The following is a 24,014-nucleotide window of genomic DNA, read 5'->3' as shown; positions in this document are numbered from 1 at the left end:
CATGGACAAAGTGGATTTGTCATCTTGTTAATGTATATAGTGTTCTTTGTGCTCTACTTCCGACATTCCCCTTTCCTTATTCAAGGAGTAGGTTGCAAGGTAAACAGCCCTTGTCTCTGACATGATAAACCTCCAAGCCAAGGCTCAGAAGGGACTAATCTAGAAATGTTTCTGTCAGTAGGAAATTTTTTTAGCTTTTTTTTTTTTTTTGCAAGGCAATGGGGTTAAGTGGCTTGCCCAAGGCCACACAGCTAGGTAGTTATTAAGTGTCTGAGGCTGGACTTGAACTCAGGTACTCCGGACTCTAGGGCCAGTGCTCTATCCACTGTGCCACCTAGACGCCCATGTCAATCCTAAATTAAGGGCCTCTTAGCATTCCAGTTGAAAAGAACTCTGTAATAATATCTTCAAGATGTTATTGCAGGGGTGGCGTAGTGGATAAGGCAGGGGCCCTAGAGTCAGGAGTACCTGGCTTCAAATCCGGTCTCAGACACTTAATAATTATCTAGCTGTGGCCTTGGGCAAGCCACTTAACCCCATTTGCCTTGCAAAAAAAAAACAAAACCCTAAAAAAAATGTTATTGCAGTCTAGCTGAGTCTGAGTCTAGAAGAGATAAGACTGTAGTTGCTCACTGAAGATGGAGCCCAAAAAATCCAGCAGATTAATACCTTATGCTGAGCATTGTGAGGAGCTAGCAACCTATCACCAAAGCCAGAACCTAGGTAAGTTTTGTGAACTCTACTGAGGCACTCTAGGTCTACAGTTATAAATTGCCTGGCCAATGTTTTAAGACTGGCCATGGTATCTATTTATTCTTGTTCTGCCATTTGAGTAATCTCTTTTGCTAAATGGTAACTGAAATGACTGGATGATTGTTAGTGGAAGCACACTAGTTGGAAGGGTAGCCCTCAAGGTTATCCTTACACCTGGAGGGAGCAGTCACCTCTCTGGAGACCCAATCTTTCAGTGTGGGGGGCTGCTAAAGGAGATGTTTCTCTTTTGTAAACTTTCTTTCTGTAAACTTATTGGGTCCAGGGGCTATGTCTTTTACTGTTTCCCCCATGACGTTCCATGAGTGCCTACTGATGGATTCATGTCTTTGGCTTATGCTCCAATAAAACACAACTGCATATCATTTCTTGCATAAAACCTTCCATTTTATTTTTATCTCAGAGTTGCCTTTTTGTAGCATTCAAACCTTGAAAATTCTATAAATCTGAACAACTTCACAACTCAGGTGTTCTAAGTAAACTCCCATCACTCTTTCATCAAAACAGGTAGTGATCTGGTCTGTGAGTTGACAGCTTGTATTCAAACATAAGGGGAAGTGAAATAATACCATCTTCTAATAACATGTACCCAGGCTAAGCACTCAGGCTCACCAGGAGAGTGAAGAACAATGTATGATGGAAATGTTAGCCTTATTCTACATATCATGCACAAGCTCACTCCTTTGACATCAAATATGAGCTGTACAGGGCTGGAATATGTAGTGACTCACTGTCTTTCCTTCTGAGGAGCTTGTACACTCTCCTGTGATACTTCTGTCCCTCCCCCATCCCATAGTCCAGGCTGTATATGGAGCCTTTTCCCTTGTTAAGTGGGTACCAATCAGAACTTGAGACAAACAATATGAGAATGTGTACAGTAACTCAAAAACAAAATCAATGTCTCAGTTATTAAAGATTGATTCTCATTTTCTATGTGGGGCACTTGACAATCTCCCAAAATGCAAACTGAAAGGTTTTCTTTGTGTTGGAGCCACAGCAAAGTCTCGGTGTCTACCTGGGGTAACTAAAGTAAAAGCAGGCACAACAGTAGCAACTTACACAATGGAAACCAGTCTAGTCTAACCCAGAGAACATTTATTACACGTCAATCAACATTAAATGTTTGATTCATCCCACTATAATAAAACCAGGAGCCACTGTAGCATCAAATTTACAGACCTACCAAAAAACTATTATATCCCAAACTGTCTCTCACCAGTAATCAGACTCTATGCAGCAGCAAATGGATCCAGGCACACCCCTCATGTTGTTATTATAGCGAAGATAAGTCCAAGCACCACCAACTACAGGAGGATTTGACGAAAGTCGTAAGGATCATTCATGGTCAACCAAAGGCAGAGAGTATATAACAGAAATACTCAAAACATGCTGGAAACTTATCTACTATCTAATTCAGATTAGTCTGAGGTGTTGCTCTGATCCAGAACGATTATCCTATTCATTTTTTAAAGGAGAGAAAGGAGAAGGGATAAAAAAAATAATTACTTTAAAATACATTACAAATGGAATATTTCTATTCAGTTGAGATAAAAAAAAGAGAGGTTCATTATTAGGAAATCTTATGTAATGTGTCTTGTCCTTTAGTGAGCACCAAGAAAACTACAATCACTGATTCATTCCACCCATGTATGTCAATTTTCATTTTCATTAGCCCTTACCATAGAAACTTTAAATTAAATACAATGCTGGAATTTCCATCTCTATTAGGCAAGCTTATTCTGAATGGAGGTGATTTTTGCTAGTTCTAATGTTGTGTGAAATTGGGGAGCTTAATATACAAATGCACCTGATACCAAGTTACCTGGATGGCTGGGTCCAACCTAGGCGATGCCACAAACCAGGTTTCAGTTCTTCTTGATCTGGAACAAGTAAATCACAACTAAATTACCAAATGATTCCAGTCAAAGCCCCTAAACATATTCAACACAGGGCAATGGCAACTCAAGTTCTCTAGTATAGGTCGAATAGTTCAATTTAAAATGGTGCAATTTAGGATTCCCTTCCTCCCCTCTCCCTCCCAAGAAATATTCATTTTAGAACTTATAGGGAGTAAACTCTAGCTCATAATTTGTGTCTATTTATAGTTACTCCATACTATTTTTAAAGAGCAAAAATTTCAAGGTCTTATAATAAAGCAAATTTCAGATTTGTATGTCTTGAATGAAAAAATATATGATAGAAAATGGCTATGAATTCAATACAACTTTTTAAAAAAAATTTTGGTTTATTTATTTTCTATTATTACAATAATCTTGTGAGAATGAACATAAACTCCCCTCTCCCCCCAAAAAGATAGAGAAACCTCAAGAATAGTGAGAGAAAAAGAAAAGTGTACTTTAGTCTGTGTTCAAATTCCAATGACTCTGTCTCTGGGATGAGTTGCCTTCTTTATCTTAAGTCCACCACAGAAGTTGCTTCACTATTTTTCCCACAGTTTACTTGTATTTCCCTCCACTCTATTCCTCTCCACTCTCATCTATTCCATTCTCTCTCTCTCCTTTCATTCTGTCCCTGTTTGTTGGGAGCCAGGGTCTCTAAGCTGTTTGACACAGTCGCAGCAAGAAGACTCAAGGCAGTCACACTGCCTGATGGAACAACATTTCCTTTTTCAATATATATAGGGATTTCATGCACACCAATATTTATAGGTTTATTATTGATTACAATATTTAATCACCCTAATACTGGAATGACTATAAAGGAAGGATTTCAGAAAAATTCCTTGAATAAAACAGATTGTAAACTCTGTCCAAATTTAACAGGACTGCCTCTCCCTGAGGCATACAAAAGGCTTCAACATTATGAAATCTCTGGAAAACCCAACAATGAGAATTCCAAGGAGATGTCAGAATATATACAGGGAAAACAGATACAAGAGAATTCCAGGGAAATTAATAGTTTTGCCCCCCTTACCATACACAGGAATATATGAAAAAGATGGTGAGAAAATAGTTAGTACAGGTGGCTGATATGTGAACTCCAGCAGCCTTAGTTTCATGGGAAAGAATAAAAAAGTCACAGAAACTGTGGCTTCTACCAACAAGGCCTGAAAGAAAAATTGGTTATTGTAAAAGTTAATGGATGGGTGGACAAGCATAAAGACCCTCACTATAGATTGTTAAGGAAGTGTATCAAAAAACATTACCTACACAAAAAATATAAAAAACTTTCCATTAAAAGAACTGCTTAACTAATAACTTTAAATGAATTAACAATTATACAATGCAGTAATAAATAAGGTAACAGACAGGTTAAAGTCATCATGGTCCTAGTAGGGATAAGAAACCAATTAACTATATGATTATTACTTAAACTTGCAATCACATGATAAAACTTGTAATCATATGAACTGTATGATTGATGATGAAAATTGTACACTCTTGTAACCAAGGAAATGATCTCAGCTTGCTTGCTTGAAACATACATGATTCTGAAACTATAAAAATAAATCCAAGCAGCTGACAGTCAGTCAACCGGCTCCTGCCTTTACCCACTTGTTGACTCAACTCATTTCGCTGACTCTATCCCTCTTGTCAGGTTCCAAGGACCCCGCGGAGGCTGGACCCCCCCCCCCCACATGTTCAGAAGTATTTTGTATCTGAGTACTCTCTCCACCCTCTCCCATAATCTTCCCTCTCTTGTATCACTTACTACCCCCTTTCCTCCCCCCATTCCACCTTATCCCATCCCTTCTCATTTTTCTCTAGGGTAAGATAGTTTTCTATACCCTATTAAGTGTGTATGTTATTTCCTCTCTCAGCCATTTTTGATGAGAATGAAAGCTCACTCATTCCCACCTTCCCCCATTTCATTCCATTGTAAAAGCTTTATCTAGACTCTTATGTGAAATATCTTGGCCCCTTCTTCCTCTCCTTTTCCTTCCTTCCAGTACTTTCCTTTACCACCCATTGACTCCATATAATTGCTATATTATAGCATTATATGCAGCTCCTTACTGTGCTGTGTCTATATATGCTCCTTCTGGCTGCTCTTATAAATGAGAAAGTTCATATGAATTATCAGTATCTTCTTCCCATGCAGGAATACAAACAGTTCAACATCATTAAGTTCTTCATTATTAGTCCTTCTCATCCACCCCCTCTATAGTTTCCCTGAGTCCTGCACTTGGAGATCAAACTTTCTGTTCAGCTCTGGTTGTTTCATTAGTAAAGTTTGAAAGTCCCCTATTTCACTGAAAGTCCATCTTTTCCCCTGAAAGAGGATGTTCAGTTTTGCTGGGTAGTTGATTCTCCGTTGTAAACCAAGATCTTTTGCCTTCCAGAATGTCATCTTTCAGGCCCTATGAGCCCTTAATGTAGATGCTGCCAAATCCTATGTAATCCTGACTATAAGTCTTTAGTATTTTCTCTCTGACTTGGGAGTTTTGGAATTTGGCATAATATTCCTGGAAGTTTTTCTTTTGGGATCTCTGTTAAGGAGGTGACCATTGGATTCCCTCAATTTCTATTTTACCCTCTGCTTCTGGGATCTTGAGGCAATTTTGCTGTATTACTTTTTGAAAAACGAAGTCTAGGCTCTTTTCCTGATCTTGATTTTCAGGTAGACCAATAAATTTTAAATTATATCTCCAGGATCTGTTTTCAAGGTCAGTTGTTTTTCCAATGATATATTTCACATATTCTTCTAATTTTTGTATTTTTGGTATAGTTTTATTTCTTCTTGATTTCTTGCGAAGTCATCAGCTTCCTTTAGTTCCATTCTGCATTTGAAGTAGTTATTTCCATCAGAGAGCTTTTTTTAAACTCCTTTTCCAGCTGGTCAATTCTGCTTTTAAAGGCATTCTTCTCATTTGCTTTTTTGTGTTGCTTTTTCCATTTGTCCTAAACTGTTTTTTAACATATTATTTTCTTCAGTATATTTTTGTATTTCTTTTACCAAGTTGCTAACTTGGTTTTCATGATTTATTTATATCACTCTCATTTCTCCTCCTAATTTTCCCTCTACCTCTCTTAATTGCTTTTTAAAATCTTTTTTAGGGGGTGGCTAGGTGGTGCAATGGATAGAGCATTGGCCCTGGAGTCAGGATTACCTGAGTTCAAATCTGGCCTCAGACATTTTATAATTACCTAGCTGTGTGGCCTTGGGCAAGCCATTTAACCCCATTTGCCCTGCAAAAACCTAAAAAAAAAAAGTCTTTTTTGAGCTCATCCATAACCTGAGTCCATTTTCTATTTCTCTTGAAGGTTTTGGATACAGAAACTTCAATTCTGTCATCATCTGAGTATGTATTTTGATCCTCTATGGGACCAAAGTAATTTTCTATGGTCAGATTCTTCTTCTTTTGTTTGCTCATTTCCTCAGCCTATGATATTTACTGCACTTCCAAGGCTTTGGGGACATCCCACTGGGATCGTAATTCCTCCAAAGTCTTATGAGTGTTCTCTTGCCTGTGCTCTGGTATATGGATGACCATAGGCCCTTCCTTCTGCTCTGGAGCTGTGAGGAGGATGCCTGTTTGGCTATGGTAGTATGGGGGCCCAGACTGTAACCTGGATCTGAGTGTAGGCAAACAGCACAGTCCTGCCCCAGGGAGAGTAGAGGGACCTTTGCAGTCTCCCCCGACCTCCTTACTGTCTGTGGGCTGGGAGTTCTGGAAGTGCTGGGTGGCTTCCTCCATTCCTGCTTCAAGTTCTCACTGCAGGGCTGTTCTTAGGCCTGCACTTTGTTCCATGCTCACTCTAGTGTGGCAGAGTTCTTTCACCACCCCTTCAGGCTGTCCCTGTTGATCCTTGAGCCAAGAGGTCTAGAAACTGACCCCTCTGTCACAGACCCAGGCACCCTGAGGCATCCAGGCACCATATGGGGTTGATCCTGGAAGGCTGGAGCTGGTTTGTTCTGGTCTGGCTGTACTGAACTGTACTGTGGCTCTTTCCAACCCCCATCCCAGTGAAACAGACCTTTCCTGTAGATCTTGGACTGGGAAATTGTACCCCTCAGTCTTTCTGTGGGTTCTGCCCCCTCTAAATTTTGACTAGTTATAATTTGATGGCTTTTGGAGTTTTGGGGGGAATGAGTTTCTGGGAATTCCTGCCCTTATGCAACCATCTTAGCTCTTCCCTCTTCAACCTCAATACAACTTTTAAATGAATTTGTATTTCATTCAGTTCAACAGCAGCTCAACACTTTGGAAAAACTAATACTTTTATATATGACATTATTTATTCAGTCAATAGAAGGTTTATTTGCTTATTGATTACATCAAGTCATGTAATGAGTCAGATCCCTTGCAAAAACTCTTCTGTGCTCCCTGGAGGATATGAAACACATAGGTTAGGACCCACCATACTAACTCATAAACCAAACCTAGTAGGTCATTTTTTGCTGGTCAGGTCTCTATCCTGCCTAGTATCATCATTCCTTTGCAGAAGCGTTGGGCTATGACTAATCAATTGATTCCATGGTGGTCTGAAAATAATATATCTTTCCTACCAAACACTAATCTGCTTCCAGGGAGGAATATCTGCATGAGAACGAGTCATTTGTGAATTGTGTCACAGGCATGCAAAGCTTTTCAAAACAATTTTGAAAAAAAAAAATTTGAAGTCAAAGTTGATTGAAGACTTTCTCATAACATGTGTCCTCTCATTTTAATTCTATAATCGACTGTTTTGGCTGATTCTACAATCCTTTCATGAACCCCCAGACCACCAAAAAAAATAAAGATTTATGTTCTTTCAACTGTCTTTATCCAGATACAAAAACAAATTCATTTACAACTTGCTGTTAACTGGGTGTTAATGACAAACCTTTACCATAAACTAGAAGGGAAATAAATTAACAAAAGCTTGGTCACTTGGTTACCTGAACAAACTCTGTATTCCTTAAGACACAGGTCTACAGAGTAATTCACTATAGACATAGGACCTATTAAAAGAAAAATACCTTCAGGGCTCCCAGAAAAGCTGTCTGTTTTTCTTTTCTCTGCCTTGGCCCCTTCACCTTTTTTCTTCTTTTCACCAACTTCTTGATCTGTCATACTTAAATCCCTTCAACAAGAATTTTGATAACAGACCATGAAGAGAGGGGGTCAGGAGAACAGAATCTAAAATTATGCAATATCAGGCTACAGGTAGGAGCCAGTTTCTTGTTAACAACCTCCTATTATATGAACACCTGTAAGAGTCTTTTTAAAATGAAATTGCTACAGATTAAACTGATAATTCAAGTAGAAATGTTCCTTATGGATCAAGATACTGAAAATTTTCAGAGATCATAGAATCATGATTTAGAGTTTAGAAGAGTCTTTGGACTCTTGGAGCTCATCTTGTTTAACAATGACTTTTGACATATGAATAAATTGAAGCCTAGAGACATAGGTATAACTGTGACAAGCAGGATTTGATACAGGTCCTCTGACTAAAAATCTAGTTCTTTCCACTATACCTTTACTGCCTATTTGAACTTTAATAAAAAGATATTTTACATTTCTATAGTTCTTTAAAGTTCAAAATTAGCTTTCCTTACCGCCTGAGAAATAGATTGACTTGACTATTATCACTAAGTTTCTAGGTTTTAGAGCTAGGATTTTAATTTTTGAATGTGTATTTTTAAAATGTGCACTAAACAGAATATATATTTATTTTCATTTGAAAAATTACTGCTATGCAAACAACCATCCTTTTAAACAAAGAATAGAAAAGAGGAAAAGGCAGTTCGGTAAAACTAATCAGCACATAGACCAAACCTGACAGTATATTACATGTTCTTACACTCATAGTCTCCTGCCTTAGGAGCAAGTTTCTTTATTATAATTACACATCACTGATTGTTTTGTTTTTGGATTGCTCTTCTTTCCATTATTCTCCTTATGTACTATTTTCCTGGCTCTCCTTATTTCATTTTGCATTAGATTTTTTTTTTTGTTTTGATTTTGCAAGGTAAAGGGGTAAAGTGACTTGCTCAAGGTCACACAGTTAGGTAATTATTAAGAGTCTGAAGCGGGATCTGAACTCAGGTCCTCCTGACTCCAAGATCTGTGCTCTATCCACTCACTGAACCACCTAGCTGCCCTCTGCATCAGATACTTCCAATCCTACCTTTCTTTTTCTTTTTCTTTTTTTTTTAAGGTTTTTACAAGGCAGATGGGGCACCACCTAGCTGCCCCCTACCTGTATTTTTCATATGCATTGTTTCTTATGACACAATAATATTTCATTAAAAACAACTTATTGGGGCGGCTAGGTGGCGCAGTGGATAAAGCACCGGCCCTGGAGTCAGGAGTACCTGGGTTCAAATCCAGTCTCAGACACTTAATAATTACCTAGCTGTGTGGCCTTGGGCAAGCCAATTAACCCCATTTGCCTGGCAAAAACCTAAAAAATAAAAAAAATAAAAAATAAAAACAACTTATCTGTTACCCAGGTTCATGAGTCTTGATTTTGTTTCCAGTTCTTTTCTATTATAAGCATTTTGGTGTATACAGGTTATTTCAATCTTGAAACTCCTTGGGGTATATGCCAAGAAGTCCAAACCCAAGGTCAAAAGGTATGTGCATTTTGATTTTATTATCTTTGGTTTTTAACACAATTATTTCTGAATATATCCCTTTCCTACCAAAACAGTCATCCCTTTTAAGTACAATGGGGAGTTGGCTAGGCAACCTCTGATCAACTGAGCTCCCTTAGTTCATTTGATGAGATTGCAGAATGTTAAGGCTAGGTTAATAGGTTTTACTCTGTTCACATTTGGAGTACCATTTGCACGCTATAAATGAAGTGGCAGGACCCTACAGTGCCAGAGATGGATGCTGCCTTGGTCAAGTATGTCCCTATGTATATAGCTCTCTACTATCATATTCTACATGTATGACTATTTCCCTTTGTGTATCTGTGGCAAGATGTATTCCAGATTTAGGGGAAGATAACAAACGTGTACTTTTAAAATCTGGGCTCATTTGACAGTTGCTTATACAGTCACAAAATTAATTTTAGTATTTTTAGTTAAGCTACTGTTCTTAATATGCTATTTCAATAAATGACTTTGCTTTGAGTTAATTATATCCTGTGACTCCTGATGCTTTGGAAGCTGTAATTTTTTTTAGTTGTTTTTTTTTGCAAGGCAAATGGGGTTAACTGGCTTGCCCAAGGCCACACAGCTAGGTAATTATTAAATGTCTGAGGCCAGAATTGAACTCAGGTACTCCTGACTCCAGGGCTGGTGCTCTATCTACTGCGCCACCTAGCCACCCCTATAATTATTTTAAAAAGAGATTTTCATTGCTATCTTGTTTTGACATAACTAACCTTAATCCCTAGATGCTTCCACCTTTTCCATCCTAGAAAGCCATCCCTTATAACAAAAAATATAAAGAGAAGGAAAAAAAAATCTCATATTCTTGTACAACATCCCTCATCTGTGAATTCTCATCTTGCAAAGGAGCTGGAGAAAAGTAGTTTCTTCTTTCTTTGGGGCCAAGTATAGTCACTGTAATATCATAGTATTTAGTTTTAATTATTTTATTGAGGCTTTTTACTTTTTACACTTGTAAATCAATGAATTATTTTCTTTTATTTAATTTTGCATAAAGCATTTATGTTTTATATTTGTGGTCAATATATTATTTCCTTTTTCTGCTTATTTCATTTTGCATTAAGTATTTTCATGGTTCTCTGTATTCATTGCTTTTGTTATTTCTTAAAGCACTGAAAATATTTCACTGTTTACATGACACAATCTGCTTTATTTCCAGGTCTTTGCCACCATAAGAAACGGTGCTATAAATATTGTAGTGGAGTGGAGTCTTTATTTTTGATCAATGACCTTGTTGGTGGAGTGGTGGTGATACTAATATCCTAGCAGGACAATCTCTCAGTCAAAAGGTAGGGCCATTGGGGTGGCTAGGTGGCGCAGTGGATAGAGCACGGGCCCTGAAGTCAGGAGTACCTGAGTTCAATTCTGGCCTCAGACACTTAATAATTACCTAGTTGTGTGGCCTTGGGCAAGCCACTTAACCCCATTTGCCTTACCAAAAAACCTGAAAAAAAAAAAGGTATGGCCATTTATAATTTTATTTGCATAGTTTCAAATTGCTGGCCTGGATGTTTGGGCCAATATATAGCTTCACCAACAATGTGTTAATGTGCCTGTCTTTTTAGGACTCCCCCCATCTTTTGTCATTCTTTGCTAATTCAATGAATTTCAGGTAAAATTTCAGAGCTATTGTGACCTACATTTCATGAAGTAGTGATTTGAAACTTTCTTTCATTTGGTTGTTTATAGTTTTCATTTCTTCTTTTGAGAAATATTTGGTCATATTCTTTGACCCATATTCTGTACCTTAACTATTATGGAATACCTTTTGTCCTTACATATTTGTTAGTTAACTATCTTGTTAGTTATCTATCTTATATATTAGATCCTTATTACAGTTATTGGAGTCACATATTTTCATAGTTGACAATTTCCTTTTTTATCTTAGATGAATTAATTTTGTTTGTGTAAAATCTTTTCAATTTCATATAATCAAAATTATTTTTGTCTCTTGCCTCTATCTCTTATTTGGTTAAAGATTCACCCTGAGAAAAAATCTTGGTACCTCCCTAGAAGTCTTTTTTTTTAGTTTTTGCAAGGCAATGCAATGGGGTTAAATGGCTTGCCCAAGGTAACAAAGCTAAGTAATTATTAAGTGTCTGAACCCTAATCCTAATGATAAAGAAACAATGGGCCTCAACTAAGAAGGGAAGGGTTGCTACTGAGGCCAGTAGACCTAGAACAGAATGGAAGCCACAAGTACTCTCAGCCTGACCCTATGTCAAGATTTCACTAATCAGTTTAGCTGCTTACGAACCATCTTATCAATAAGCATTTTGTCAGTCTGAAATGGGTCTTTTATAGCTCATATAATCTAATCTCCATTATTATAAATTATACCTAACTTTTTTATAAGTCAAAAAGTCTAAGGTGTTAAACCTATTGTTTTAGAATGTCCTTCCTTCTATGATTTCTCTCTCATTACATTCAACTTAGATCAATGTATACCATGCAAACAATGTAAAGACTAACAGAATGCCTTCTGTGGGAGGTGGGGGGAGGGAAGTGAGATTAGGGAAAAAATTGTAAAACTCAAAATAAATAAAATCTTTCTAAAAAAAAAAAAGAATTTCCTTCCTTCATCATAACATATTCCAGAATGACACATTAGTTTTCTCCTAAGATCCTTATCATTTCTCAAACACTAACTAGTTATGCCTTTTTGGTCAAAACAATAAAAACATCTAATACTCTCACTAATAAATACCATTTTATATTTGTATAGCACTTTCAACTTTTCAAAGTCCTTTTATACCTATTATCTTCATTTTATTTTCACAATGGCCTTTGAAAGTATATGGGAGGGGCAGATGGTATAGCAGAAAGAAGGCTACAGTGATTTCCAGTCAGATAACCTGGATCTCTTGTCATTTCCACTCTTGGCCACTTCAATTAGATCACTCAACAGCCTCAATTAGGAAAGGTTCTACCTGCTCTAAATTGTGTATTCCCAGGAAAGGAAGGTGAAAGCAGTCAGGCTCACTTCTTAGACGTAAAACACCTTGCCAAGATTATTTATTTTATTAAACATCTGCTCTGTGTGAGGCACTGTGCTCAATGGGTAGTAGGGGGAAAAAAAAGACTAAAGTAAAATGATCCTTAATCGTGAGGAGCTCAAATTTGAACTGTGACACAATGGGTATCCAGTCAAAGACACGTACCAGAACTGCAAATTTTGATACCTGCTAAAATCAGGACTATTTTACTTTCAAACTTGTCCCATCCCATCCCAAATAAATCTCAATGACATTATTTTACTAAATAGCAACCTAATTTAATATGCTTATTTCTTCTCAATTTCTATAATCATTTTGGAGCTGACATCGGCTCCTTTGTAACAATATAATCATCACTAGACAAGTTTTCTAAAGACTACAGAAATTCTTGGGTAGAAAATGAAAATGAGACCCACTTAATATATAATAAATGAATAATCCCCTAGTGGGGAGTAACAACCTTGCAGGGTTTTCTGAAAGATCTTCTTGAAGCTCCTTGCTCTTTTCAGATGACTGTAGCCATTTTTCCAAGTCCGCATCCAAAGTAGAGTGAGCCCTGGTCAGAAGCAAAATAACTAAGTTCAGGTTCAATATTTACATTTCCTTCTGAGTTTATATGATTCAACTTAATTCACTTTATTTATGAAGTGACTATTTAAGTTCATATAATTTTAAGGTTCAAAGAAAACTTAAGGACCATTACCATATAGAAATCACTTCCACATTATTCCATCACTTTCTGAATACCTCCTATGACAAGAAATTTCCTCATCAGTAAAATAAGAGAAATAGAGAACACAGGATTTGGTGTTAGGAGTCAAAAGACCTAGGTTCAAATCTTGGCTCCTGTTATTTGTGATGTTGGATAAGTTACTTCCCCTCTCTTGGTCTCAGTTTCCAGGTAGGTCATGACAAGAGTCTTCTAATAAAATAGAAAGCCTACAAGAGGTTTTGTTTTGATGATTTAAAAAAAATGAAAAAAACGAAAAGGGAGGAGAACAGGAATACACTAGAGGGAAGAAGGATGAGGAAAGGTAGAGAAATTATTTTACAGTATGTAAAAGTAAAAAAATAAACAAAGGAGGAAAGGATAGGGTCACCTTTGAACATCACATAATCTGAACTGGTCAAAGGAAAGAATAAAGTTGGGTCAAGAGATATATTTCATTCACAAGGGAAACAGAAGAGAAAGGGAGAAGGGAGTGAAAGGAATAAGAGGGAGGGCAGGTTAAGGTACAGACTAGTCCTAAGTAAATCAAACTGAAACTTGAAGAGGGCTTTTAAAAAAAGATTAGAAAAAAAAAGAAAAGAAAAAATAGAAAAAACAAAAGATTAGGACTTTTGATTGGGTTCAAGATTAAGGAAAGAGAAGAAGGGCAGAAGAGAAGCAGCCTACAGAAAATTTAAAACATTAGTTGACTTCATCACCCCCTCTGTAATCACATTGCCCCCCCCCCCCTTTTTTGGCAAGGCAATAGAGTTAAGTGACTTGTCCAAGGTCAGAGTCTCCTGACTCCAGGACTGGTGCTCTATCCACTGCGCCACCTAGCTGTCCCTATTATATATGTGTTATAAGAATTTTGTTTTTCCTTTTTTTTCAATGGGGAGGAAGAAAGTCAGAGGAAGATAAAAGCTATTATCATTATTATAAATAATAATAATTAATATTTATATGGTACTTCAAGGTTTACAAAGTGCTTTCTATATATTAACTCATATAACCCTCCCAACAATACAGTGCGATCAGCACCATAGACACTATCACTATTTAATAATGAGGCTCAGGATTATAGCCAAATTTCTTGCCCATAGCACAAAAGTAGATGGCAGTATTTCTTCTCCATGAATATGTGCTACAAAACTACTCCAGGGGTGGCTAGGTGGCGCAGTGAATAGAGCACTGGCCTTGGAGTCAGGAGTACCTGAGTTCAAATCCAGCCTCAGACACTTAATAATTACCTAGCTGTGTGGCCTTGGACAAGCCACTTAACCCCATTGCCTTGAAAAACCTAAAAAAAAAAAAAAAAAAAAAAAAAAAGACTGTACTGTACTCTGGTATGGCACGTAAGGACAAGTCTACTGCAAACAACCCTAAATGGGGGCAGAATGGACACTGGAGCCAAATTATAGTTTATTACGAGTTCATTTAGTCCATTCCCCAGATGAGGAAAATGAAGTTTAGAAAAATGATTTGACATAATTAGACAGACTGAACCCTATCCTCTGACTCCCACCCAGTTCAATAATTCTTCCACTATGATAGAGAAGGTTGAGATGTGTATTTTACTGAAATATTAATTTTTCCAACTACATACAAAGATAGTTTTCATCAATCTTTTTGATGAGGTTTCGAGTTTCACATTTTTTCCCTTGCCTCTCTCCCTAACAGAAAGCAATCTAATATAGATTGAAATATGTGTTTTAAAGTCCTCAAAGTAGTCATATGTTCAAAAATATCTTTACCTTTGGCCTAACAACTAGTACCTTCCATTTATTAATGTATCATATTCTAACCTGAATGATAGTTACAACTACTGGTTACATATGGGGAACTTATTCTCATCTTTTTTTTTTTGCTAAGGTAGTGGGTTAAATGACTTGCCCAAGGTCACATAGCTAAATAATTATTGTGTCTGAGGCCACATTTGAACTTAAGTCCTCATGAGTTCAGGGCCAGTGCTCTATCCATGCCTAGCTGCCCCCACCACTCTTCACATGGACAGAATTTCCCTAGCAAATTCTTTGATTCTGTGACTACATTACCCTTCTGGGAAACAGCTTTCTTTTTCAACCCTCCTCTATCCCCACCACAGAGGCAAGGGAAATAAAGGCTGCCAACTTGCTCCCTTAACTACCTACATATTATTGGTTCATTTATTAGGAATGGCTCCTGAAGAATGTTTTCTGGGTCTCTCAGTTTGGTTTATGAAATTACAGTAATTTAAGATCCTTTCTCCTGGGTTTGTTCCTCTCCTTCCAATTGTTCCTCATTCAAAAAAGCATAATTGGCATGAATTTGATATTTGGTTTCAATATACTTTCAAAAACATATAACAAGCAACTCAAAATATTGTTTAAAGAGATAAAAGTTCTAGATATGCTTAGTCAAGAGGGCCTTTTTCTTTTTTAGGAGGAATAAAAGCTGGAAGTAGATGAAAGCAGATAAAGGAGAAGTAAATTTCTACTCTAGGAGAATATAGTGAAAAAATACTGTTAGTCTTACACAAGTGCCTAGGGATGGCAAATTGATGCTGTCTCTGTACTGTCTCTTCTATACTGAGTTTGTCTCTGGTGTCTGTCTTAAGAAATCATAATCTCCTTAAGGGTCTATGTCTTAGTATTTTTGTTTCTCTCAACTAAAAATGACTAAATTACAAAATCTCAGAGTTTAAAAGAGATCTTGGAGGCAGTTTAATGCAACTATACTTGAGAAAGGATAACTTTTATTACATGCTCAAAAATGGCAGTTCAGACTTTGCATAAAGGCCTACACTGAGAAATAATATACTATTCCCCACATTTCTTATTCCTCAAGCAACCCTTAGGTAAGTTCTAATTGTTAGGGAATTTTTCCTTAAATCAAGTCAAAATTTATTCTTTGTAATTTTCATCTACTATTTCCAGTACCTTTCTCTGGATTTAACAAAACAAAATCAATCCAAATATGTGACAGTTTTTCAAATACTAGAAGATAGATAATCATGTTCCAATTAATTATGTTCCAGGCTAAGTATCTCTAGTTCCTTCAACCAGTCTCTATAAACTTCAGGTCTGCTCAATCTTGTTTTTACAGCCAAGTCTTCACTTCCTGCCTACATCTTTATTTTTTTTAACTTCCCACTCACTTCCTCCAGCAATCTGACATTATTCAGCTGAAGCTGCACTCTCTTAAATTACCAAGATCTTTGTTTTTCTTTTTTGGTTCTAGAGAGGATTTCACTAGTGTGGTTTTTTCTTTGTGGAAACTCCCTTCACTAATACAGATCAGTAATACCTATAAGACTTAAAGAGTAGATTGAGGGGTGGTTAGGTGGCACAGTGGATAGAGCACCGGCCCTGGAGTCAGGAGTACCTGAGTTCAAAGCTGGCCTCAGACACTTAATAATTACCTAGCTTTGTGGCCTTGGGCAAGCCACTTAATCCCATCTGCCTTGAAAAAAAACTAAAAAACCCTTAAGCCCATATTTTTTTATGGGCTGCCTTTTTCCATTGGATTGGGCTGGAACCAATTACCATATTTCACAAAATTATAACTTCAAATACTGTAAATTTGAATATATGCAACAACTTCAAGGGATTAATTATTTGCATTAATCAGGACCTATTTGCTCAAGTAGGAGTTCTTAAACCAAGAACTTCCTAAATCTGAGCCTAGATCTCTAAGAGATCCTACTGCCTTAACTACCACTGATCACCAGTATCTTTTTTTTTAAGTCCTCATCCTTTTTGACTTCCTTAGATAGTATTTGACACTGCTGACCTCACACTTCTTCACTCTCTCTCCTCCCTGGATTTTTGTGACACTGTTCCCTTTTTATTCTCTTTCCTCACCAATATTCCTCTTCAGTTTACTTTATGAGATCTTCATCTAGTTACCATTTCCACCATGTGGGTATTATGCTAAGGGACTTTTGACCCTTCCTTCCTTCTCTGAACTTTCTCTTAGAAATCTCAATTAGTTCTCATAGTGTGGAAGGACCACAAAACTTTAACCACTATGATGATTTCCCTAATGTCTTGGCAAGTTTCTTTGCCTTTTTCTCATTATGTATATAATATACTTTTTTTGGTAACTGTTAAGCACTCTCATTTTCTTCTTTGTTCTCAGGAATGCAAATGAATTAATGCTTGCTTGCTCTAGCAGGCTTCTCTTTCTTGTTAACATCTTTGTGTACATAAATTTATTCCCCCTCCCCAATGGAATCTGAGTTATTATTTCACATGTATAATCCTAACAGAGAAAAAACTATAAGCACATGTAGGGTGACATGAAGAATAACCCTAGACCATTCTGTTGTCTTTTGCCAAATATACCCATGTATACTGAAAGTGCTTTTTGCTCTCACCCTTAAAACCAACCAGTTTCCATTCTTTTCCCCCATGACAATCCTATGAATAAAACAGAATAAATTCAGAAATGTTACCTCCATGCCTCCCTTCTTAGAGAACCCTCAAACTCTTCTTTCACCAGATCATTCCAGTTCTACTGGCTTCTGTAAATGATGTGACTTTGTTCAGGCTGTCTTTCACACCTGAAATACACTCCTCTTCACTTCTACCTTTTTGGAAGCCCTAGCTTCCTTCATGACTGAACTCAAGTGCCAACTCTTATAGGAAATCTATCTTGATTTTTCTCAGTTGCAAGTACCATCCTTTCCCTAATCCCCAAATTACTTTGCAAATTACTTTATTGTTTTTCCCTAACTGAATGAAACTCTCTAAGGCAAACGACTTATATTTCCAGTGCTTTGGACAGAGTTTCATGCTTAATAAGTGATTGTTGAATAAATGAATGAATCTTTGATGCCCTCTTATGAACACTCTAGCTTACTGATAGATAAAATATGGCATCCAGGATTTAACATAACAATCCAGATATGGACAAGACTCTGGATAATTCAGAGCATAGGGATTATCATTTCTCTGGCTTTGCATCTAGATTCATCTCTCTTAGTGCAAGCTAAGACCACATTAGCTTTCTAGATTCACATTGCAAAGTGTTTTGACTCTCTAAAATGCATTGTTAGAAGACGATCAGGTCACTGATCTATAGAGACAGAATATGTGGTGGATATACAGCAACATGGACACAAGTTCTCTGGGAAGTCCAGCTTCTTCACTAACCTGTCTGTCTCTTTTGTTAGGTAGAGGGTTTCTTTGGTCCAAAGTATACTGCCATCTTCTCCTGTATTCTCAATTAATTTTTCTTCTAAATGCCTTTGATCAAGAGCTTAATGAACAGAAATTATTTAAACAGAATAATAAAAGATTCAATAAAACTTTAAGAATACAGGCTGAAAAAATTAAGATTGAATTAGTACAATCTATTGCACTTAAAACATTGCTTTCTAATCCTTCTGTCTCAGGAAGGTTTTTCTTATTCTCCCGTTCAGTTTCTAGAAAAGCAAATTTTCTTCCTTGAGCTCATTTCCCTGATGGACATTAAAAAAATAAAAAGATGTAGACAATATCACAATACTTTAGAAGCACGAGAGCTTTAGAACATGTTCAAATCAATAAAGCATTTGTTACCCATTTCCTTAATTGAGTATTAGTGATGCTCAATATAACTGGGGCTGCTTCAAGCTTTGCTATCTCCTTAATGAAGATTCCAGGTTCCAAACTGGACTCGTTCAAGAAGAAGCAGAGCATGTTGCAGAACCCCTTCAGGTATCAGAAGCAGTAGCATAAAAGGGCAAAGGTTGCTTTACATTTAATGATCTCATATATTTGCCCTAAGACAACCAAAGACAATGGGGACCACTTTTAGTTTCAGTCCCATGGACATAAAGCTCTCTCATACTGTTTATGATTTTTTTTGTGAATATAATTCAAGGTCCAGAGATATTCTAGGGCAAAATTAGTACATATGCAGCAGCAGTCCTTTAATCAGATTACATTTGTGCAGGGCAAGTCTAACTACTGAAACTTCACTTTCTGACTTTTCTGCTGAACATATCATGTACTATTTGTCTTAGACTGAAGTACTAAGAAGACCATGCTGTAAAGGGTTCTCAGTCAAAGACCACATTTCTAGGTAGATAGTGGCAGACTCTTCCACAGTGTGATTTTTAGATAACCGAGGAAGAAGCACTTTGTTGCTTCAAGTGCTCTGTCATAACATAAAAGCAAAAAGATTCAAGGTAGCCAGCTTCTCTCTGGCAGGTACACTATCTTCTAGGAGAAGCCCAGGCACTGAGGAAAGATTCTCCAACCAATCCATTCCATACAGCATCATCTATATATGACATTTAGGGCAAATATGACCTCCTCTTACCCTGACACATTCCTTATCTTCTTACCTCTGGATTCTCAAGGAAATGAATTTTCAATTCTCAAAGAACTGTTTTCTACATCACTAACTACTCAACTTGATGTGTTATTTTTCTTTCTTTCTTTTTTTTAGGGTTTTTTTTTTTTTTTTTTTTTTTGCGAGGCAATGTGGTTAAGTGGCTTGCCCAAGGCCACACAGCTAGGTAATTATTAAGTGTCTGAGGCCAGCTTTGAACTTAGGTACTCCTGACTCCAGGACCGGTGTTCTATCCACTGTGCCACCTAGCCACCCCGATGTGTTATTTTTCATTGAGAAATTTGGCACAATTAGTTACTATAATAGTGAAGTGAATGAAGCAGAGTATTTGGGTTGTGATTGGAATTACAGATGCACTATGAGAAGTAGATGGAGCACAACTGGTCACAGACTAATACTGCAGGGAAGTCATCATGTGGCATTCATGACTAGATCTAGTTCATGAAAAAATGTCCAGTTACCTTGAGGTAAAGCCCCCAAAGAGTAAGAGTATATATCATGACCCAAAATCAAGGAGGAAATTTCACTATCCATATGGTCCATTCTTATCAACTATACTTCTGTATACAATTCATACCATTGTATCAGCAGCAGCCTTTTCAAATAAGAAATGATCTTAGAGGGAGTTTACATAGATGCTATGACAGGAAAATATGAGTTACTATATCTGGTGCTGCCACTTCAGCACTCAACAACAGTAATTTTTATAGGATAGGCTTCAGGGGAGTTAAGATAGCAGGTGAGCTCTTTCTCCTACTGATGGCAGGAACTTTTGGCTAACAGACTCACACCATACTCTGGATTCCATTTCCCTTACCTATTTCATCAAGGAGCTCCTGGGAAGGTGGAGGAAGTTCATCAATACACTCTGGAGAAAGAGAATCTTCCATCTCTTAAAGATTAAAAATAAAGGGGAAGGGAGAAAAGAAGGATTAATTCAATCATCTGCTGACTTAAACAGAGAATGAAGAGTCAATTAGCATGTGCCAGATATTGTGCTAACAGTTCAAGTTTAAGCAAAATACCTTTCTGTAGACTGTTTTGCTGAGGGGAAAGTAGTTCCTGAGATTCTGCTTTGGCCTTGGTGATGAAAGAACCAGGTCCACTGAATGCGGTCAAACTACTCTGTAACTGATCAAAGAAACATGCGTCCCGTGTTTAATAAAATAAATCCATTTGGGACCCTTCTTGGATTTAACTCAAATTACCAAATGAATAGGAAAATCTGGAAGCAGAGCAGGGGTGCACTGGTGACAACACAGGCAATAGTGTCTCACCGCACCCCAATCTACCTAGCTTTCCATTTTTGTGAGCCCCCACAACAGTTGTCATAAAGAACATATAAAAACAGGTTTGCTATCTAGCATTTTTAACTTAACACGTGCTACCCTTACTTTTTGGACGTAGACTAATATTTCTTGCTAAAGAATGAATACATGCGCACGTGGCTATATACAATTATTCTGCTAAGTTGAGGTCTCAGTATCCCTAACAATAGAATCTTCGTGAAGCTCCTCCCTCTCCCAATCTACTCATACACAGATTCTCAAGGGAAAGTTGCAAACTCTTCAGAACAAAGACTTAAAGTCCTCTATCAAGAAGCAAGCTTTGGGTCAGTTCCTTTGACAAGGTAAAAAGCTATTTAGAAAACAAAGAAAAACTCCTTAAAATACTGTACATGGTCCTTGCTCCTTGAAAACAAAGGTACCTATCTCTATTTTGCCTTATTTCCCACCCCCCAAGCTGTTGAGAATATCTCTTCTTTGCAGTTATCAAAATATTTTTATTTTTTTAGAAAGATTTTGAGTTTTACAGTTTTCCCCCCATTCTTGCTTCCCTCCCCCCAACCCCCAGAGAATGCTTTTGAATTGTCAACAGCATTTATCTCAGGTTAAATGAAACAGCTTTTTAAAGCATGCCAGTTCCCTAGGAATAACCTTTTTCCAAATGTTGAGAGAGAAGATTAAGTACTCTCATTTCATGCTTGCAAAGCTAGTTAGTCAGTCATTGCCCCAAGATCACTAGGAACAAGAAACCTGAAACATTACTATAAGCATCTGAGAAGGAGGTCATTTTTTTATGTAATAAAAAAAACCCAACTAGTGAACTTATCTTTGGTGCTAACACCTTTCTCTGAGGTGTTGTGATTGTTGCATCTGTAGTTTTACCACTTTATTGTTGCTGTTGTAACCCCCAAAACCATTGAGAATTGACACTTCCTGCAAGAAAATCCAAGATCTACCAAGGGCTTCTGAGCTATCTAGATAGCTGGTAGAGACCAAAATACTAGAGGAACCACAGTTCTCCTGTACTATCTCTAGCCTTCCCTGAATCTCTGCTGACTGTAAAGAATATTCTTTAACAAACCTCATTAAGATACATGAGTATGATTATCTGCAAATTTATTTCTTTCCTTTTTGTGTGTGATGGTTAATTAACTACAAAAATCACTCATTTAGAAAACAAATGACTCTAAATGTGAACAGTTAGAAGAACTGGATCAATTCCCCTTTTCAGTTTTTTAGCATGGACTCTCAAAATAACCATACCTCATTTGGTTAATAAAATGAGGATTTTGTGTTGATTTCTGGAACAAGACAGAAATACAGTGAAGCAATATTATAAGAATTACCAACACTGAATGTAAAATATGTATATATATATATATATATATATATATATATATATATATATATATATATATATTGGGAGATATGAAAGAGCAAGATCTGAACTCTTCTCTCAAAGAACTCATAATTTATTGGGGAAGACCCAACTAGAATATCTGAATTATCCATAAAGGACAAAAAAAAGTCTGCGACAGTAACCCATTATCATCTGCTTATTTTCTGCCACTCTTTCCCCCTTCACTCAGTCTCACATAGACATGGCCTAGCCCCTCTGTACAAGGGCTATACCTTTACAAGGGACCCCATTTCACTTTGTTTCCTTCAACATATTGGTCCCTCTTGTTACCCCACTCTTTCACTTATCAACATGTTCTTCCTTTCTACTGGCTCATTTGACGCTGTCCACAAACATGACCAAGTTTCTTCCATCTTCAAAAAACTCTCACTTGATTCCTTCATCCCTTGCTAATTATTACATCTCTCCTGCCCTTTGTAGCTAAAAAGAGGCTGTCCACAATAAGTGGCCTCTATTTCTCACTCTCTTCTTATTCAACTTCTTACAGTTTGGCTTCCAACAGAAACTGCTCTCCAAAGTTACTTAATTTAGAAAACAAAGAAAAACTCCTTAAAACATGATGCCAAATTTTCGATGCCAAATCTAGAGACTTTTATTTTCAGTCCTCATACTCCATTGACCTCTCAGCCATCTCTATTCTCCTTGACATCTCTTCTATGTTTTTGGGACACCACTTTCAACTGATTTTCCTCATATTCATCCAAGTGTTCCTTCCCTTTCCCCTTGGCTGGACTCTTAGGTTTTCCTCAGGTCTAGGTTTTGAGTCCTCTTTCCCTTCTCCTTTTATATTACTTTACTTGGTGATCTCATCAGTTCCCATGAATTTAATTGCCATCTCTATACCTGTGATTTTCAAATCTATTTATCCTGCCCCCAAATTCTTTGCTGAGTTCCAATTTCATATTTCTAGTCCATAACATACCTAGTAGACAACCTAAACTTATCAAGTCTAAAGACATATTGTCTATGTGAGGCTCTACATCAATGGAGGATCATATCAAGGCCAAAGAAGTTCTGACTCCACTAAAGCTGTGATTAGCTATAATCAAGAGCTAAAGGATGTAGGAAAGACAGTATGTGACTGAGGAATTCAGAGCAGGGTGGGTTCAGAAAACATTGGAATAGACAGGGGAGTTTTTTTATGAAGATACTGGGAATTGAAGGGTGAGAGGGCTATTAGGATGGATAAAATGTGAACAAGGAGCAGGAAAAGAAAAGCATTTTAAATTTCATTTATTTAAGGCAATGGGGTTAAGAAACTTGGCCAAGGCACTAGGCAATTATTAAGTGTATGAGGTCAAATTTGAAGTCAGGTCCTCCCAATTCCAGGGTTGGTACTCTCTCCACTGTGTCTTCTAGCTACCCCAGGAAAGCATTTTAGGTCAGAATGCCATAAACAACATAAATCTAGATCTTTGGAATAACTACAAGCTTTCTTATTTTTTTCAAACTTGAGGAAGCAGCCCTGAGGAAGAATGACTTGGGAGGCAATTTTTTAATTATTATTTATTTTATTTATATTTTACTTAAAGACAGGACTTCTATTCTCTTGTAGGAAAAAAAAATGGAGCCAGGTTTGACTTTGACAGAATAATGTATAATAAATATACAGCCCTCCCCCTACTTACATGATCTGTCAATCCAAAGGAAGGCATTTCAGAAGGAAAGGAGAAGGAATCAGTTCTCCAGCCTTTTTCACTGATGGCTGTCATGAATGCATTTGACACAGTCTTATTAGACTCCTGACTGTCCCAGCAAGAGGTCTGGGCTTTATGTTGGGATGCACTCCCTTCAGAAAACTTTTTATACAGACTGATGATTGATGAAGTTGCCCCTGATATTAAAAAGAAATCAGTTTAGTTAACAGAAGATTTTCTCACAGAGGATAATAATGGATCTAGGACCCTGGCTAGGTGTCTAGGGATTTTGTTTTTGGAATT

The 24,014-nt window shown here is 37.1% G+C and overlaps 1 protein-coding gene across 5 annotated transcripts in view; it reads right to left on the bottom strand.

Annotated features, from left to right (window-relative positions):
- Positions 1-1,849: 1,849 nt before the first annotated feature.
- TEX14 (testis expressed 14, intercellular bridge forming factor) overlaps positions 1,850-24,014 on the bottom strand; it is a 148,855-nt gene continuing 126,690 nt past the window's right edge. For 2 of the 5 annotated variants that reach the window (XM_074223597.1, XM_074223598.1), the window contains exons 24-31: positions 23,703-23,908; positions 20,394-20,499; positions 20,186-20,260; positions 18,183-18,288; positions 12,799-12,894; positions 7,696-7,799; positions 2,594-2,651; positions 1,850-2,226 (exon numbers count right to left, since the gene is read on the bottom strand). In XM_074223597.1, the coding sequence (XP_074079698.1) occupies positions 2,190-2,226; positions 2,594-2,651; positions 7,696-7,799; positions 12,799-12,894; positions 18,183-18,288; positions 20,186-20,260; positions 20,394-20,499; positions 23,703-23,908 (788 nt within the window). In that variant the 3' untranslated portion in view covers positions 1,850-2,189. Of the gene's footprint in view, positions 2,227-2,593; positions 2,652-7,695; positions 7,800-12,798; positions 12,895-18,182; positions 18,289-20,185; positions 20,261-20,393; positions 20,500-23,702; positions 23,909-24,014 lie in introns of those variants that run through there. The other 3 variants (XM_074223599.1, XM_074223600.1, XM_074223601.1) reach the window with 3 other exon arrangements.

The sequence above is a fragment of the Macrotis lagotis genome, chromosome 2 (genome assembly GCF_037893015.1).
Source record: "Macrotis lagotis isolate mMagLag1 chromosome 2, bilby.v1.9.chrom.fasta, whole genome shotgun sequence".
In the NCBI taxonomy this organism is placed as follows: Eukaryota; Metazoa; Chordata; class Mammalia; order Peramelemorphia; family Peramelidae; genus Macrotis; species Macrotis lagotis.
This window is presented reverse-complemented; position numbering and strand designations above follow the sequence as displayed.